This window comes from Cupressus sempervirens, chromosome 9 (genome assembly GCF_028749045.1).
Source record: "Cupressus sempervirens isolate cs-2001-9-10 chromosome 9, ASM2874904v1, whole genome shotgun sequence".
NCBI classification, from domain to species: domain Eukaryota; kingdom Viridiplantae; phylum Streptophyta; class Pinopsida; order Cupressales; family Cupressaceae; genus Cupressus; species Cupressus sempervirens.
The window spans coordinates 577,578,342-577,592,566 of NC_143126.1; the positions used below are offsets into that span (position 1 = coordinate 577,578,342).

The 14,225-nt window shown below is 36.0% G+C and overlaps 1 protein-coding gene across 1 annotated transcript in view; it reads left to right on the top strand.

The window, feature by feature from the left end:
- LOC149539972 (Cleavage and polyadenylation specificity factor (CPSF) A subunit protein) overlaps positions 1 to 7,617 on the top strand; it is a 205,679-nt gene extending 198,062 nt beyond the window's left edge. The window contains exons 14-15 of the mRNA XM_089801190.1: positions 6,767 to 6,875; positions 6,977 to 7,617. Coding sequence (XP_089657316.1) covers positions 6,767 to 6,875; positions 6,977 to 7,171 — 304 coding nt within the window. The 3' untranslated portion in view covers positions 7,172 to 7,617. The remainder of the gene's footprint in view (positions 1 to 6,766; positions 6,876 to 6,976) is intronic.
- Positions 7,618 to 14,225: the final 6,608 nt, after the last annotated feature.

The window sequence follows — 14,225 nt, forward strand, 5'->3', positions numbered from 1 at the left end:
CTTAAGGATTCTTCCGATTTTGAGCCATGGATGTACAAATTTATGTTTCAAATTATAGAGAACAAAGAACACATCTTTTGGGGAGAGCTTATCAGTACTGCGATCTGTCAGCAGATATGCAATGTAGGAACATCAATACCATTTTACATGAATTCATATCTAGTGTACATTGTTGCTACTATGGGATCTTTTTCAAGTCTTTCCACCAAAGGTGATCGTCTTCAAGTACCTGTTTGGGCATACTATGACCAAATCAGTTTGGCTAACAGTAAATACCATTACAGAAGAGTCCAAGATGCCTTCTTTGGACATTACAAGTGTCTGTTCGACAAACAATTGTGTATCAAAAAAGTATCTAATGCAGCATGGGAAAAGGTAAACCAGTATGGTTGCATTTTTCTTCAATTTCCCACTTTCACATACTTGAGAGTTGGATATTTCGAAGGAGAGTTGTATACCTTACCTAGGTGTGCTATGGATCGAATCATTCTAATGGAGTTAGCCAGACAACTCATGGACGTGCAGAATGATCAGCATGCGTCACATAGGCCCAGATTTGGCATCACCTCAGCTAGGCCTTTATCTATTGGCAATTATTCAATTGTTTCTATGCCTAAAGCGGAGAATATGGAAGCAGAGTTGCAATTGATTACATTGAAGAAATTCAAAGCTAGATTTGATTTTGATTATTGAGAGATGAGCTTTCAGATAAAGAGGGCCTATATTCACGTTCATCCCATTGAAGATATTTGGATTGACATGAGAACAGAGCTTGATATTATGAAGATGGGTTATTGCAGGTTAACCTTGCAACAAATAATTGATCTTAATATGTTGGAAATCCCTCCAGATTTCCAAGTTGAAGATGAAGGCGACATCCTTGATCCGGAATTTCATCAAGCCGGTTTTGATAAAATGTGCCATTTTCCTATTCAATGGCAACAAAAAGAAGGTACATCTATTATGGACAGGTTTCAATCCATCTTAACAAACACTAACAAGTGGTTGAAAAGTAAAGGCCTAAAAAGAGTAAATCCTAAAATGGGTCTAGATTGTGGAAGCTTTGGTCCTCCTGGCAAGAAGTCGCAATTGGAAATTACAGGGAAAGATGGTGCTTCATCTTCAAATGTCAAGAATACTCTCAAATTCAAATTAAAGGGCGGAAAAGGAACTAAATCATCTCAAGTTCCTGAAACAATTCAAGAATCAGTGACAGAATTAGAAGAAGAATTGGAAATAGAATTCGAGAAAGAAGATTTAGATGAAGGAGAAATTAGGATCACATCTCCTCCAAACCTGCACGAGCTTGCACGTCTTCTCCATATGAAGAGCCCTTTTTGCATGAGGTTGATGATGATGTAGATTCATTCTCTACTGTTTTCACTCACTCCATTCTAGTGTTGGAAATTAACACCATGGCTCTTTTGATTTCATCTGCTGCTCCTCGTGTTCTTGCACATGATCAATATGAACACTTAGCAAATGTGTTTGAAGATTTTCCGACTCTTACCAATGTTCAAGTTTCCCAAACTTGATACATCTTTGACAGGATTTGAACTTTTCATGACAAAATCTTCACAACATATTCCTATGCCTACAATAATACAAACTGAATTCTGTTCAGTCACTACAGGTATACAATCTAGATCAATGCCAATGGTCTCCACTGTGCCTACTTTTACAGATGAAAGTTTCAGCCTACCGGCATGGTTGAGTAGAATAACAACAAAGAGAAGGAAGGTGGTTGTTCCTCCTGACAATCTTCCTGTGAAGAAGACTAAATCTAAATCTTTGAAAGATAAGATTGTTTCTAGAATTTTGGTTGATTCCGACAAAACCAAATATGTTGAAGTTGTTGAGCCGTTAGTAGATAAACCTGTTGAAGAGCTTATCCGTTCTGAGTACAAGTATACTAAGGTTGAAGTTGGAAAGCAATCTTGTTTGAGTTGTTTACAAGATGCTCAAGATGCATTGACAAATGTATCAAAAAACAATCATGCACTTTGGGAAAAAAAGAATTAGTTGAAACAAGAAATAGCTCGTTTGAATGAGGTCATCCAAAAGCAATCTTCTCAAAATATTATTGTTACATCACAAACATCTAAAGAGAGAAGGTTGATTGAAGCTGCTAAGTCTTGGATACAAGAAATCATTTTTGAAGGAGTTCAAGCTATTACAGAAACACTTGTAGTTCTAAAGCATGTCAAAGAGATGAACAAAATGGAACTAAGCTTAATTTCTTCTTTGACTCAAGAAGCAGATAACCTGAAGGAAATCTTTGAGGATTGGGATGAAATGATAAAATTTGATCTAAATGCTATGGTTTCATGTGATGTTCTTTCGTCATGTGAAATGTTCTTCAGATTTCAAGGACTCATTGGTTACAAGGAAGAGATTTTAAGAAAGTTGATCACAAAATTGCAAGTGGCTCTTGAAGATTGTCAAGCAGTTGAAACAAGCCTTACTTGTGATTTGGAGCAATTGCGATGCTGTGTTACTGATAATCTTGGTAATATTTTGGCAGCAGAGAGAGTGAATTCAGAATATACAATCAGGATCAATGCTAATGTAGATTCCGAAGATTTTGGTTCACACACAATGAACAAGTTTGTTTTGTACAAATCCTTGACAAAACACTTGTTAGATAATACAACAGCAAATTCCAAAGTTGTGCAATCAGCATATGAAAATGCAGTGAGAATTGAAACCATATCAAAGACTATGGAGATTGCTGATCTTCCCACAGTGCGTGACGTCATTGTGAAATTCAAGGCATTAAGAAGCAATCTTTAAGATTGTTGTGTAGTTTCTATTTCATAGTTTTTAAGAATTGCATTACATGAAAAAGTGTAATTGCATGTATGCAAAAGATGTAATGCGAGTTGCATGTAACCTTTTAGTTTTTGTAGTTAGACTTTGGTCAAAATTGATTGAGTTGCTCCCACTTTTTTTCCCCCTTTTTCTCAACTTCTTTGCCTATATAAAGGAGTGCCCTCCTCATTGTAAAATCATCATTATCTTTATGCAAGAGAGCTTTGGAGAAATCGTGCCAACAAAACTTTGTTTGTGTTAGCATTATTTTGAGAGAGTGAATGCAAAGGAGCATTTGAGACTTAACTTTGATTAAGTGAAATTGTTGCTTGTATGAATTGTGAGCTTTGTCTATAATTCATTCAAGTTATCTTTGATTCATATTATCTTTTGTTATTGATATTGTATCTTGTGAATTGATAGAAAAGAGTTAAGAAACAATTGAAGCCCAAGCTTTGACTAGGAACAATTGTGAAAATCCATAGCTATAAGCTTTGTCTGTAGCTTGTATGTTTGTCTTAATTTGCAAAATAGTTAGATTGTTCTTATTTTTAGGAGTCTTTGTGTCCTAATTGTAAAGTATTTTCCATATAGAAGTACAACCAGACTTAAAGCCAAACCGGTACGTTTTAGCTAGCGTTTGAGTTAGTGAAGATTTATCGATATCACTATTTCCAACTCGTGATAGAAGTGTAATTAGAGATTCACCTTGCCCATTATTCGCCTTACGAATAAGTGGATCCTTTCTTGAAAGTTAAGAAGAAAGGATAATCGTAACACCCTATTCATAAATCTCTCAATTTCTTGCTTACCTTGAGTTGATCCAAGGAACAGTGAAAGGGGGAGCCTTCCCTTTAAGGTAGGAGAGACTTTGTCTCACACACTGTGGCTGGTCATCCTATTTTGCGACTGAATTTTTACCCAAAACTGTCAGTTGCAAAATATCCACCCAACACAATATACCAATAATATTATTGAAGTTAATCAACTTAATATTTCAATATCCTTTTAATGAATTGCCACTTTGCTTTATGACTTAGATAGCTGGTTATTAGTGCATTCAAATACTAATCAATAATGTCTGTTTTCCACCATGGTAATATATCCATTAACGATGCAATAGATTATGAATACCACTAGTTCGAGAACTAAATTCTTTAATCGCTGATGAAGGGGATTGTAGTCTTTCAAGATATTGCTGATTAGTCTCTGTTTCCATAGATTCTTTATACCCATCAATAATATTATGGTGTTTGATCTTTTATATTGATGATTGCTGGCTACTCATATATCGATCATTGATTACTTACTGTGAATACAGTTTGCCCATCATGGATTTTACTTGCCCACAAGTACAGCAGATTTGAATTCACATGTTCCCCTGTTGCCTCATTGGAAACTACCTTTATGTAGTGTATTTATGATTTATCCCTTTTCCAAACACCTAGGAATGGGTTGTCACAGTTCTCTGTATGTGGAGCACAGCTTTTTCTTCACAGCTTATTTTCAAACATATCCATTTTGCTTTGGCTTTGGCAGTAGCACACACTTCTGAAATATTTCCTTGATAGCATGGAAGATCCTTCTTTGTGTATTTGGTCACTTAATCGTCGAATCTCAAAGGTTTTGGTGGCCTATTTTGAAGAACTTCGATCAAATGCTCTTACTAACCCTCTAAGGAGTTCAACTAAGCCTTCAAGAAAGGAAGCTATGAGTCGTTTCTCTTAGATGTCAAAAAATCATTACTGCAAGCCTTTGGAGCTCTGATACACACCCTTCCACCACCTTTTTTCAGCTTTGCTAATTCTCTAAAATGAGACTCAAGATCCTTTCTATCGAAACATTCTATCAAGATTTGGATGAAACCTTTCAAGGTGATAACAAATTATGCTGTTGGGTTATCATACCATAGTACCACCATTTGCGAGCCACTCCCTGAAGATGCAAGGTAGCGAATTTAACGACTGCTTCTTCAAGCATTCAGTTCAATGAGAAATATATATCTAATTTTTGAAACCAAACTCTTTCTGATGAGCTTCCAAATCCATCAAAGATTGGGATGATGATCTTTCCCAATTGGTGTTGAATGTCCTTCCTTCCCTTATACTTGTTCCTCCAACTCCCTGTTGCTTTCTTCATTACATAGCAGTCTTTGAAAGCCAAATCTGCGTGTATGACAGGGTCTAAGGCATAGTATGCATCATCAAATCTTGCCATGTCTTCCTCTTGATCAGGTTGATCTTTCCCAATACCTACGGCTTTTTCTTTGACAAGAAATTTAACCCTGAGGTCATTTTATTGATTGAAGCTCTCTCACCACCAGCTGAAGTGTGTCCTCCACCAATACTGCTGCCTTCAACATCATTTTGAAAAAGGCCTATCGGCACTTAGTTACTGGCTCATTCCTCTTGAAAATTGAACACCTCCCACATGGTATTCCTCACATTGGTATGAATCTCTTTGATCTCTTTAATGAAATCTTGGGGATCTGCTTCTTCCCTATCAACCATTGCCTTCTTTTCCCTTTGCTTGTATCTCTAATTCTTGTTACTCATCATTCCAGAGGGTGGCAGTTAAGTGGCTTTAATACTACTGAAATATGCCAGCTTATAAAAATATTACAATCTGAAAGATGCCAAGACTAATAACAATATTTGTAAAATTATATTAAATTCAGTTGCCAAACACAATATAATCCTTCTGTACCATCCAAACATCTACTCAGAAAATTGATGCACAGTTTTTAGATTTAATCACAAAACTATGCATAGAGTCTGTTTCGTGATGGTTCAATAATGAGATACACCAATAACAGATTAACATTAATCGCACACTGTTGGAGATAAACGAAGTCCACATAATATGCATGTTCATGCAGATAAAAGTTATTGAACTTGGAAATCTGGAACCTGTTTTGTTCTGTTCAGAAGTTGAATTTCTCATTAGCAGCAGTCTGCGACCAACTCCAGGCTAATAAGCTTGATATTGGCGCATTAGAAGGGTCACTGGCTTTTCTTGCAGCTCCTTATCTTGCGATGTGTACGACAATGATAATTGGCTCTTAGAAGGTCAATTTGGTGATGCTCCTCTATATTTGGCTGATTCAATTGTTACACGCTCAGACAAGATGCAGCTAGTGACTTCAGTTGAGTCCCCTTTCAGACCTGGGAATATAGCACAACTCAATGGAGGAGTTTGGAAAATGAATTATGAAACACTAATATGAATAATGAAACTAAGGTAGAGATTTTGTCCCACCTAGAAAGAGTGTCTAGACTTCCATCTAGCCAATGCTCCTCTGCATTTGTTTAATCACGTGAGAATGAATGGAACACTTAGCACTCATTGCATCTAGGTGATGCTCACAAAGGTGAAGCACTGGGACTTCTGGGGAGGTCACCCATCCCAGTACTACTGCAACTCAGTCGCGCTTAACCACAGAGTTTCCTTCATGGTCAAACCCACTTTTCTTGCAACCCTATTTACCTACCCCCAAAAAGATAGTTCTACGATCTCTCATTAAATGTTATGGTACACTAATTATTCACTAAGGAAGACAGCCTGAAAAATGCAATATAAATTTGTTGGGTTTTTAGTTATAAGGTAAACAGTCGAGTTTTTGAAAATAATCTATTTTCCATTGTCTAATCACTGGTTAATAAGGGAGGCATTTGTCAATGACTTAAGAGTTCTAAAGTGTCAAGATTTAGGTTTTCTTTACGCAAGTGAATTTGTTTGCTTTCGTTAATGTTGTGGACTTTTAGGGTACGATTAGTACCCTAGAATCTTAATCAATTTACTTTTATCTCCATAGCATATCCTTGTTCTTGGCAATATGTTACAACTGTGATTACTTCAGGGTTTCACAAGTTCTTTTTTCAACAAAAAAACTGTTCCGTTTTTGCTAGTACTTGACTTTTAGAGATACCGTCTGAATATCTAGTTTGTAATACAGGGAAGATTATGATTTACTGGATGCTGTGCAAGAAAGGCTAGCTTCTTATCCACTCACTGCCCCTGTACTGGGAAATAATCATGCTCAATTCCGTGGCAGAGACTCACCTGTAAGAAGTTGAGCATATAAATTGTATTTTCTAGTTGCTTATTTTTTCATGTAATGAAATTGACAGTTCTGTGGACAGCATCTGACAATTACCTTATTCAGGTGGGAGTGTGCAAGGTGCTTGACGGTGACATGTTGGCTCAGTTCCTGGAATTAACAAGCACACAGCAGCGAGCAGTGCTTGCAGCTCAACCAGCACTGGCCTCTGATGCGGCAAATTCAGCTAATTTGCAAAGATCACTCCCTTTGGATCAAGTGCTTCGTTTGCTTGAGCGAGTACATAATGCTCAAAATTAGCCACCTAGAAATGCTTATATTCTTTTGGTGGTTCAATTTTATTTTGATAAGGCAACTGTGCCAATCTTTCATGGCCCACGGGATTGTAACATAAGTGAGTCTTATTGTACATAAGTCAACTTGAATAGGTATCTGATTTTTTTAGTTTGGCTCGTTTACAAAGTTGATGAGAAGGTTCATTTCTTATGTGTAAATTAGTGATTCACCTAGAGATTCTTGAGTTGCGGCAATTTTTATCAGGGAAAGAATTCCCGTCTTTAATGTCCGAAGTAAATTCGAGTTGCATGAATGAGGATCTCACTTGAGTTTCAATTGTACCATCTATAGATAGGTCATTATTTTCAATAAGTTTGTCAAAAATGGATTCAATTGTTGTAAGGACCTTTCTGAAATTATGAATCATATGCTTTCTAGAGAAATCTTGGATGAATGCCAAGAAAAAACAATACTGTACACTAATTCAATGGTATGCTTCATAGTCTCACTTTTACCAAGGTGCAAAGGCCAGTATTAGGTGTAAATTTTTAGAGTTATAATAAACCCGAGGTCCACAGTTGAATGGTTCTAATTTTGGTTCTACAATATTCCAAATTCTGTTGTTGAATCGCATTCCTGTTAGAAGTTAATGCTTTTTTTGTTTGGTCCAGAAATGGACAGTGTATTGAAGTGACTGGCTATTACTTTAAAGGCCTAGATTGTACGCAATGTCAATAACGAGCATGTCATGCTATGATATAATGAAAGAGAGGTTTTAAATAATAGCATATATAAGAGCACTTTGCTATGAACGGGCAATGTCATTATTGGCATTCGTGCTGCTCCTGAAGTGGCACTTTGTCCGCTTTAGGTGCACACGATGAGAAAACCCCACTTAGCCCTAGGAAGATTTTCAAACCCCACTTAGCACTTGGAAGATTTCGTAAGTTGTTACCATGGATAATGATTTATAATATATCTTGTATAACACGTCATTTAATGGCAATCACACAGAGCCATACATTCAGGCTCTGTAGGGTAGTTTTTCACGAAAAGTTGATTTCAGAAATACTGAACTTTTTCAGGATATTCGAAGTGAAGTTACCGTACACTTTCAAATGTTTATTAAACTTTTCTTATGTTTATTTCATAATTTTTAATAATACAATTTGACACTAGCCTTTTATGGGTAAACAGAAAAACATTTTGGCACGTACATGGCCACACAACACATAATTGCCCACACTCGTAAGAACTTGCAAACACATGTATGAATAAAAAGACGAGTATATATTGGGTGAAATATTTCAGGCAAGAATTGAGGAGAAATAAAAATAGAGAAAAGTAAGAAGTCAGGAAGGAAAAAAATATTATAAATATAAAGATCATCGTATAGTCTTCTAAAAGGCCAAGAATATGATAAAAAAATGGAACCCAAACAAATGTTTGGTAAATTTTTATGTTTATTTCATAAATTTTATACACTGGTCTTATATCGATAAAAAAGAAAAACAGTCAGGCACCTTTATGGCCACACAACACATAATTGGCACGTGTAGGAACTTGCAAACAGATGTATGAATGAAAACATAAATCTGTTTGTGTAATGTAATAATTTGTTTGAGACAAAAATAAATAATTGGGTGAAATATAAAAGGTGAGAATGGAGGAAAAATAAAAATAAAGAAGGCAAATAAGAAGACTTACAGGGGGGAGTCAAGAAGGAAGACTTGTTAATCTTCATTTTGCTTGATTTTGCTTCCTTCCTTCAGCCTTCATGGTGTCGATGGATAAATTTGCTACTCGAGAGGCTTTGGGAGATTTTTAGGAACCAACTTTGCTCATTATCAAAAAGGGATGCCAACCAACAATCCTTTTGATGTTGAATGAGAATTTTGATTATGGGAAGGAATTTTTTGACCCTTGAAGGCCTAACTCCAAAGCATCAATTTGTGTCTTTTGGTGGTTTATCTAGTTCAAAATGGATGAGGTTGGATAGCAACTCAAATTTGTGGACTCAGAGAAGAAAGTTTGAGGCCTCTAAAGGGCATAGTTTGGAGGATCATAGGGGGAAGTATTCTCTGGAGAAAAATCTATGCATTCTTGTTATAACCTTCTCCTCTAGCATGAGTGCCAACAACATCCCATTAGGAAAAACCTTATCTCGTTATACGCAAAAATGTCCCCCTCAACCTTCCCCTTCCTTGGCTCTACAGACCTTCAAGAAACCTCTGCCTCAACCACAATTTGATGATTTGTTCGAGGAAAACCTAACTTTCACAATCATATGAGTGCTAGTGAACCCTTGCCACTGTCTAGGGGGCTTCAAACCCTACTTGTAAGTAATGTAATCTCTGATGGGTTGCAGAATTATTGTAAATCTAATGGGACTTTTTGCAAGATGGTGTGGGTTGGATTCTTCGAGAGTCAAGATCAGGGAGTGGTTGGAGGCTTCCTTTGGTAACTAGTTATGTATCTCTTCTCTTGATATTGATGTTTTATTTATAGATTGTAAATTGAAATATCTTTTGAAGAAATTTCTTCACTACAACCCTATTTTCATAGGTCATCATATCAAATTTGTTTGTTGGTCTCCAAACTTTAATCCTAAATCTTTCAATGAGGTCAAAGTTTTGAAATGGGTCATGATTACAAATCTCTCAGTTGAACTTCTCTAGAGTGAAATTTTAAGGAGAATATGAGATCTTTTGGGTAATTATAGAGGGTTCGAAGAGAATTTTCTCTCCTCCATGGATGTTAAAATTTTGGTTGAAATGGACATGTCCAATACCATGTTGGATCCATACAACATATTACAAACCAATCTATTTATTACTTACATTCTAAGCTTTTCTCAGGTAAACTGTTTGGAAATCTTTTATGGGAATCCCCCCTTTTATGGAACTTGCAACAAACATAAAGACCAAGTGAAAATTGATCTCTTAGGCATCCAGAGAAATAAAGATAATTTAATTGTCACTTTTAACACCCATGGTGGTGGCTTTGTAATCTCTAAAGTTATCCCTACTCCACCTATGGATAAACATCCCAAGACTTTAGACCTCTCCATTAACCCAATAGTAGAGGAGGAAATTCTTGAATATCCAGAAACAACAATGGCAACCCCCTTGACTTCTTCCTCTCCTATTCTACATCCCCCTTCCCCCTAGTGATAAAGCATCATGTTTCCCTGGATCCCACACCTAGACCTATTATGAAGGATGGAGTCCCAATGGAGATTGTAGTTGATGTCACTTGAGGGACCCTTGATTGCTAACATACATAATCCACCCTTGACAAATCTTAAGGTCCTAGTTGATTCTTTCATGAGGTTGCCTCCTCTTCCAAATGAGCCTTCCTTTTCTTTAGAGGTTCTTGAAAGATCTAGTCCTATGTTATGCAAAGGTCTATCTCCTCAAAGATACCAATCAGCTGGGGTGTATTTCTTTTGTGTAGAGTTAACAAGCGAACTCATAAATACTTCCACTAATGAAATTGTTAATGAAGAAGTTAATCTCTAGAAAAAACTATTGGTTGAGAAAATCCTTAAACTAGGAGGGGAAATTATAAAATGGATAATCTTAGGGAAGACTTGGCTCAAATGGCTAATCTTGAGAATGTAATAGGATTAGATCAAACCGAGGAGCAGGCAACACCGAATCATACAAAAGTTAATAAAAATAGAGGCAAGAAATGTTTGAATGTGCTAAGATTTATGGATGCAGATGCTAAGGGTAAAGTTAAGTTAGCTTATATATTTTATACAAGGGGAATGCCCTTCCTAAGGTAGGATGAAGACCCTGACCTAGAATATTTGGGGCCTTAATGCTCCTAACAAGCAACACCTATTAAAGTGTTGCATAAGTAATTACAAACTAGATATTTTCTTAATTCAAGAAACTAAAAAAATCAGGATGAATTAAAAGCCTTTAATAAGAAAATTGGGTTCAAGAATATTGTTGGAAAACCAACTATGAGAACTTTTGGTGGTTTGGCTATTATTTGAAATCCAAGAAGCTTGGATTTAAAACCATTAAGAATTTAGAAAAATTGGATGAGTGTTCATGTAAACTATTTCAAAATGAATTTAGAGTTCTCATTAATTGATATCCATGCACCAAATTTTAACAATGACAAACATACACTTTGGCAGGATGTGGACATTACCTTCACTCCCATACCATCTCCAACAAAACTGCGGGTCGTTCAATGTCATCCTTAGACCTTCAGAAAATTAGGGGGGCTTGTTGAGCTTATCTTAGGCATCTGTAGATTTCAATAGTTGGATAAAAAGTTATACTTTGTTAGAAGTAGCAACAAGGGATAATGATTTTACCTAGAATAATAGAAGGAAGGATTTAGTCAAATAGAGGATAAAAAATAGATTATTTATTGTGGTAGCCTTGTTGCCTCTATTGCATCCTTCTCAACTGAAACCCTTTCTTACTAAGGATCAGATCATTACCCTATTCTAATGAACCTTGAAATAGACGGTACCCCTAATAGAAGTCCTTTCAAGTTTGAATAGATGTGGCTCAAAGATAGCTCCCTTCTTAACAAAATAGAGGTATGGTGCAAGAACATTTATTAGAGTGGGGTCACCATTGCACCAAAAGACTGATCTTAATAGTGCTCGATACAATCACTCAACTTATAGTGCATAGGAGCCGGAAGCTCTTGTTACAAATTCTGAAGGGATCGTTGAACATTTTGCTAACAATCTCCCCCTCAGTGTTACTCGAGGGGCCAAGTATTCAAACTTGTGACCAAGCTCTGATACCACTTGTTAAAGTGGGGTTTTTGTTGCACCAAAAGATTGATCTTATCAATGCCCGATACAACCACTCAACTTATAGTACACAAGAGGTGGTTAAGCCCTTGTCACACATCCCAAGGGGAGCATTGAACATTTTGCCAACAATATTGAAGTATCTAGATCTAAATTTTTTAAAATAGTGCAAAAACTAAGTCATTAAATGTAGTATTATCCATTTGAACAAGGATCAATTTGGGAACATCTTTGATTCTAAGCATTATATAGAACTCCAACCGGGGGAAGGTAATTACGAGGTTATGAAATTTGGGATGGATGATACTCTTTATTTGAAGGAAAAATCCTTCGATTACAAGTGAAGTATACTTTGGCTAAAAAGGAAATCTTCCAAGAGGCAAAAATCAAGAGAGACTTGGCTTTCAGAGGGATACATAAATACTAAATGTTTCCATAATAACACTAAACTAAGAAGGTCGATCATCAAAATTTTAAAAATAAAAATAGAGATGGCATATTCCTAGATAACCCAACTACAATAACAAAAGAAGCTATTCATGTTTTTGAAGACATCCTAAATAATATGGAAGGGTCCTCTTACTCCAACCATATATCTTTCTTAACTAATATCCCTAAGATTATTTCAGATGAATACAACAAAATCCTTCTAAGTAAGTTCGCCAAGGAGGAAATTTCTTTGGTCATTTTTCAAATTCATCCAACTCAATCTCCAAGGACAGATGGATTCCTGCTTGTTTTTACCAAAAAAGTTGACATTTTTTAGGTGATGAGGTTTGTGAGGCTCTAAAGGGAGTCAGAAACTTTGGCAGTCTCCTCAAGGAAGTTAATCACACTTTCACAACCTTTATCCCTAAACAATAGTCAATGGAAATTATCAAGGACTTTAGATCTATAGCCCTTTGTAATACCCAGTACAAATTTCTAACCAAGACTTTGGCTAATCATATTCAAAAGCTTCCTCTAGGTTTGTCCTCGGTAGATCAATTTATAATGGCATTATCATCGCCCAAGAAGCTATATATTCTCTTCTGAAAAGTGGTCTTCCATGCATTCTTATTAAACTAGACATAAGAAAGGCCTGTGATAAAACAGATTAGAGGTTTCTATGAAAATTCTTGGAAGTTGTTGATATTTCTAAACCTTGGATAAATTTTATTTTTTGAATGTATCTCAACACCAAAATTCTCGATTCTCATCAATGACACCCCAAAATAAAAAAATTCTCCTTCTAGGGGGCTTAGACAAGGAGATCATATCTCTCCTTTCTTGTTTATCCTTATGTCTTAAGCCTTGGGTAGAACAATTAGTAACAAGTACTCCAATAACATAATTAAAGGTGTACAACTCTCTAATAATGAAGATCCTACCACACATAGGAAGTTTGTGGATGCCAACATGCTATATGGCCAAACCAATCCTAGAGAGGATAGGGCATTTCAAGATGACATCCATAATTATGTGTTGACCTCTGGTCAAGAGATCAATCAAGAAAAGTCAGAAATATTTTTGTTTCACTTCCCTCCCTCTATTCAGAAAGATATTTGTAAGATTATGAAGTTCAAAGTAGGACCTTTTCCATGTAAGTACATTGGACTATCTCAGAATCAAGGTAGAAGAAACTCCCTTTTATGGAATGGCCTCCTAGAGAAAGCCAAAACAAGAACTGATTCCTGGAAAGGAAAATGGCTATCCTTGGCAAGTAGAATTACTCTTCTAAAGCCTATCCTCACCAGTATTCCTATTTATCAACTCTCTGCAAATTTCCTTCTAGATAAAAAGGGAAGCCTTAAATAAGTTGCTTGGAGATTTTTTCTAGCAACTCTTTGAGAAAAAGAGCAAGGAATCCTAAAATGGGCAAGGATTCTTTTTGGTAAATATCTAAAATTAGCCTAACCCAATAGGTCTTTTTCAAACAAAGAATCCTCCCCATGGTTCCAAAATTTGGAACTTTATGCTAGATTATAGATTCATTATTTAGGACAAGATCACTTAGAATGTGGGAAATGGTCATAAAACAAGATTCTAGTTTGATTCATGGGGGGCTTAACAAGCTATTACCAAAGTAGCAAAATTGGGTAATTCAAGGTTAATCCTAGAAGCAAATATTAGGAATGTTGTTAAGGATTATATTGCAGTCAACATATATAGCCCAAACAGATGAAGGTGGAAGTCTTTCTCATAATTTAGTATTCCTACGAATGAACTGTTCATCCTAATTGACATTCTTGAGGAAGGAAATATTTCCTTCTCACAAATAGGGGATATCTTGGTCGAGATCATTCTAAT